Source organism: Rissa tridactyla, chromosome 1 (genome assembly GCF_028500815.1).
Source record: "Rissa tridactyla isolate bRisTri1 chromosome 1, bRisTri1.patW.cur.20221130, whole genome shotgun sequence".
Classification (NCBI taxonomy): Eukaryota; Metazoa; Chordata; class Aves; order Charadriiformes; family Laridae; genus Rissa; species Rissa tridactyla.
This window is the reverse complement of record NC_071466.1, coordinates 59,952,589-59,956,995: the sequence shown is the minus strand read 5'-3', so window position 1 is coordinate 59,956,995 and position 4,407 is coordinate 59,952,589. Positions and strand designations below refer to the sequence as shown.

At 45.4% G+C, this 4,407-nt stretch overlaps 1 protein-coding gene across 1 annotated transcript; it reads left to right on the top strand.

Moving 5' to 3' along the window:
- The first annotated feature begins 362 nt into the window (after nt 1-362).
- LOC128902448 (2-oxoglutarate receptor 1-like) lies at nt 363-1,361 on the top strand. The gene has a single exon (XM_054185491.1). It carries the CDS (start codon nt 363-365, stop codon nt 1,359-1,361), a length of 999 nt encoding a protein of 332 aa, XP_054041466.1.
- The last annotated feature ends 3,046 nt before the right edge of the window (nt 1,362-4,407 follow it).

The following is a 4,407-nucleotide window of genomic DNA, read 5'->3' as shown; positions in this document are numbered from 1 at the left end:
CTTCTCTGCTGATGAGAGCAGAACTTTATATACCAGGGGGGACACATCACACACTGTGGGGCTGGGAATCCCCTATATTACAACTTCGTTGTGCCTGTGCAGACCCTTCCATGAAAATATATATTTTAAAATAAAATTGTATCTACCTCTGTATGGATATGATAAAATCCCTGTAGATCGGGATCAACTCTCACCAAAGCAGCAAGGCCTTTCCTTATTCAATAAAGGCGTTTAATAGTGGCACTGATGGGAAGTCGAAAGTAAAGACCTGATCATTAGTTGTTTTTAATGGACTAAGAGAAGGTCTTATCTGTCAGTGAACACTAAACATTTCCCTCTTCCTTAAGTGCTAAGGAAAAATCATGAACACAACAAATGACGACTCAGCCAACCCCACCACCTGGCAAGACACTGAAGGTGATTTTCCCAACTGCACTGATGTGGAAGTTGGTCTGAAGACTTTGTACCTCCCCATTATGTATAGCATCATCTTCCTGGTGGGATTTCCGGGAAACGTCATCGCGATTTGTGTTTACAGCTTCAAGATGAGGCCTTGGAAGAGCAGCACCATAATCATGCTGAACCTGGCTCTCACAGACCTGCTCTACCTCACCAGCCTTCCCTTCCTGATACACTACTATGCCAGCGGGGAGCACTGGATATTTGGTGAATTCATGTGCAAGTTCATCCGCTTCGGCTTCCACTTCAACTTGTACAGCAGCATCCTCTTCCTCACCTGCTTCAGTGCCTTCCGCTATGTAGTGATTGTCCACCCTATGAAGTTCTTCCACATCCAGAGGAAGCGGTGGACAGTGGTAGTTTGCACAGCCATTTGGGTGACCTCACTGGCAGCTGTCAGCCCCGTCCACTTCTTGATCTCCTTAAAAGAGGCACAAAACAGATCTTTATGCCTCGACCTTACCAGTTCTGAAAACCTGGGCACAATCAGGTGGTATAACTGGCTGCTGACGATGTTTGCCTTCTTCTTGCCCTTGCTGACGGTGACTCTGTGCTACGCACTCATTATTTACACCTTGGCTACCGGGCCCCACACGCGGGCTTGCTACAAACAAAAGGCTCGCAGACTCGCTGTCGTCTTCTTGGTGGTCTTCTATGTGTGCTTCCTCCCCTTTCACGTCTTTCGGGCGGCTCGTGTTGAACTACGGTTGTGTCCAGCCAACTGTCAGCTCGAGAAACAAATCCACTCCATCTATATCATCTCTCGGCCACTGGCTGCGCTCAACACATGTGGAAACCTGCTACTTTATGTCGTGATTGGAGGTAACTTCCAACAGGCTGTCCTCTCTCTTTCAAGGTGTAAGTGCAGCAAATATATCCAGCAGCCCAGGAGCAACAATTAAGTGGCCAAGTCAGAAATCGCATTAAAGTTATGCAGGAATCCCTTGAAGAAAATCCCAGCAAACCCAGGACAGCTTTGCTGCTGTAAGCTCCTGCCAAGGCAGGTGTGGTGATATGGCAGCAAGAATTGCAGCTGGCGTCACCCTCTCCCTGCAGTAGAGCACTTGTCAAAAAGCTGTCTCGGGAGCAGGTTTATATATACCTTTCTTAGAAACCAAAGAAAGAGGAGTGAAAAGAAAAGATTGTAAGCCACCTCGAAGGTGAAATTTAAAACCACCCAACCAGACTGTTTCCAAAGACATTTGGGAAATGCAGGGTTCTCTTGCTCCGGGGCTTTGCGGTTGATTACAGAAACATGGAAAGCTTAGTCTGGACATGAGAACAACTTCCATTGATTTCAGTGTTGTCACTGATGTAGTGCTTTGTTTATTACAGCCCGAGCGAAATGGAGTAGATATTGTCACGGATACTGAAGCCACTGAATTACATACTTAGAAAGCACCTAGATAAATCAGATGTTTTCAAATTACATAGACCTGATGAACTTCAGCATAGGGCACTGAGGAACTGGATGGTGAAATCTCAGAACTGGCCTAGGAGAGGATGAGAGGAGTACCAGAGGAGGACATACATGGTGAATTTAAGGAGATATAGATATATAGATATATAAAAGGAGATAGATATCTATATACATGGGAAAAATGGAGGAACAAGGAATTAACAGTCGTGTTAACCTCAGAAAAATACCGAAACAGACAATCAGATGGGAAGTCTACAGAGGATGAATACAGGTAAGTACCAGCCAGTATGGACTTATCAGCTATGTGCAATCCCAGGTCATTCTGTTTTCCTACTACAGCAAATTAACAGGCTTGTACCTGAAGGAAAAGACAATGTCATATATCTTGACTCCAGAAGAAGTTTTGACACTGTCTGAGATGACAGTCTTGTGTGGAAGGTAAGGCAACAGTCTGCAGGAAATTTGCCGGTTACAAAGTTGAGCTCCGAGCAGAGATATTAGTGATTTACTATCAAAGTAGGGGGAGCCACTGAGTGGTGATTTCACCAGTCTGTCCTGGGTTTAGGGATATTTAGTGTTTTCCTTAACAAATGGGATGATGAAATAAAGTCTGGTTATTATATTTGCAGGTGACATGAAGCTGAGAGGACAAAATTAAGTTGACAAATTGCAACGGGCTGAAGAAACACAGGATGCAATTAGGCAGTGACAGATGCAAAGTTCTGTGTTTAAGTAGAAATAATGAACTGTGCAAACACAAAAGGAGAAAAAACCCCGCCTGTTTAGGTAGCAGTTTGGCAGAGAAAGATCTGTCGTTACTGTGAATCACAGGCTGGACAGGAGCCGACAGTTTCAGTGGGCTGACAGTGTCTGCTGTGGCAAAAAGGGCAGATGCAATGTTGTGATGTATAAAAAAGAATATGATGTGCGAGATGTGTGTAGCAGCCCTTACACCCTTTGCAGCACTGTTCCCCTCCCAGCTGGAGCATCACGCCCAGCCTTCGAGGCTGACCTTCAGGGGAGACACAGATGAGAGGAGTATGGCAAGACCACTCAGTGGAATGTCCCGAGGGGAAGGAACCGTACAGAAAACCAAATGGTATTCAAATCCCTCAAGGGCAGATACCAGGAAAGACTTTATCTCAACGACTGGTGATGAAGCCCTGGTGAGGACAAGAGAAGCCCCCACAGCCACGTGTCTCTAGGAGCAGGCTAGCCAGACACTGAGCAAGAGGGACACAAGCCTGCCTGCCTTCTGGAGGTCCCTTTTGGCCACAAGGCTTTGCAATTAGGCATACACTGCAGATAGCTTTGGTGCCAGCAAAACAAGCAGTGCCCAGGAGCATCACCGGCACCAGAGCTTGTCCCACCACGCTGCCATGGGTCTCCTTGGGCTGGCAGCTGGCCGGAAGTGACCAGCAAAGCCCAGGCACCTGCACTAGCACTGGCACACAGGAGCCTAAGTAGGACAAACCATGACACCGTAGTGTTTAACATGCCTTGTGGATATCTAAAATACTTTATTTGGTAAAGGCTCAACCACCAGATATATCTTTCAGAAGCAGTGCTATAGGCCTTTTGACATGTTTTCTATTTTAGATTGTCCTCTTCTGTATCATTGTTGAAGTCTGAATTTTACAGGTTGCCACTAGATGGTGATCAATCATGGCCAAGCTACCTGGTTTCACGTATACATGGTTGATTCAAATCCACATTTACACAAATACAGAAGATGATTCACATGAAATAAATCTTTTCTGACATAGATTCATAACATCCCAGCTCTCCAACATGGCCAAACATGCACTGCACAAATTCTCTTCCTTTTCCACCTAAGTGAAAGCACAAGATGTGTCTACCACTTACACATATGCATCTGGAGCGGATTAAAAATTATCTTTTTTTCCTCTCTCAGAGCATTTTTAATTCTTGTTCGCAGAAGCTCTTCCTTCTCAAGCCCAAGCTGAGCTTATCACATACAAGCAGAAGCTCTTCAGTACAACTACACATACAATATAAAATGGAGCAGCTAAAGGTAAAACGTGTGAAATGGAAGTGTTCAAGGCTTTCCGTCTCTAACGGCAAGAGTGACAGTTCCACGGTTTCAGAGACTTGGAGAGGGGCTACCTTTTTACATCCTCCTCCTCTCTTCCTATCTCACCTGCTCATCCACCACCTCTCTTCATTCAGTTTGGGGTGAAATAGCTGATTTTTAAGTGCCAGACTAGATTAGGGAATGATCCTGGGAGCTGTAGTTTGCCGGTGGGGCAAGAACCCCCAGGAGAAGGGCAGTCACATCTTCCAGCAGCATGGCTGGCTCTGGAAAAGGAGAAAAGCTCAAGCTCAGTGAAGGCTTTTTTAAAGCATTCAAGGACTGCTCAGGTGCTCTGTAGGACTGAGAGATCATTATCTCATGTGACTCATTCCTTTTGCGTACTGTGAAGGGTGACATCTCGATAGCTTCTATTTTTAGCAGCTGTTAAGTTTACTGCTGAAACAAAGATAAGTGCTTCGATTGCAGTAAACAG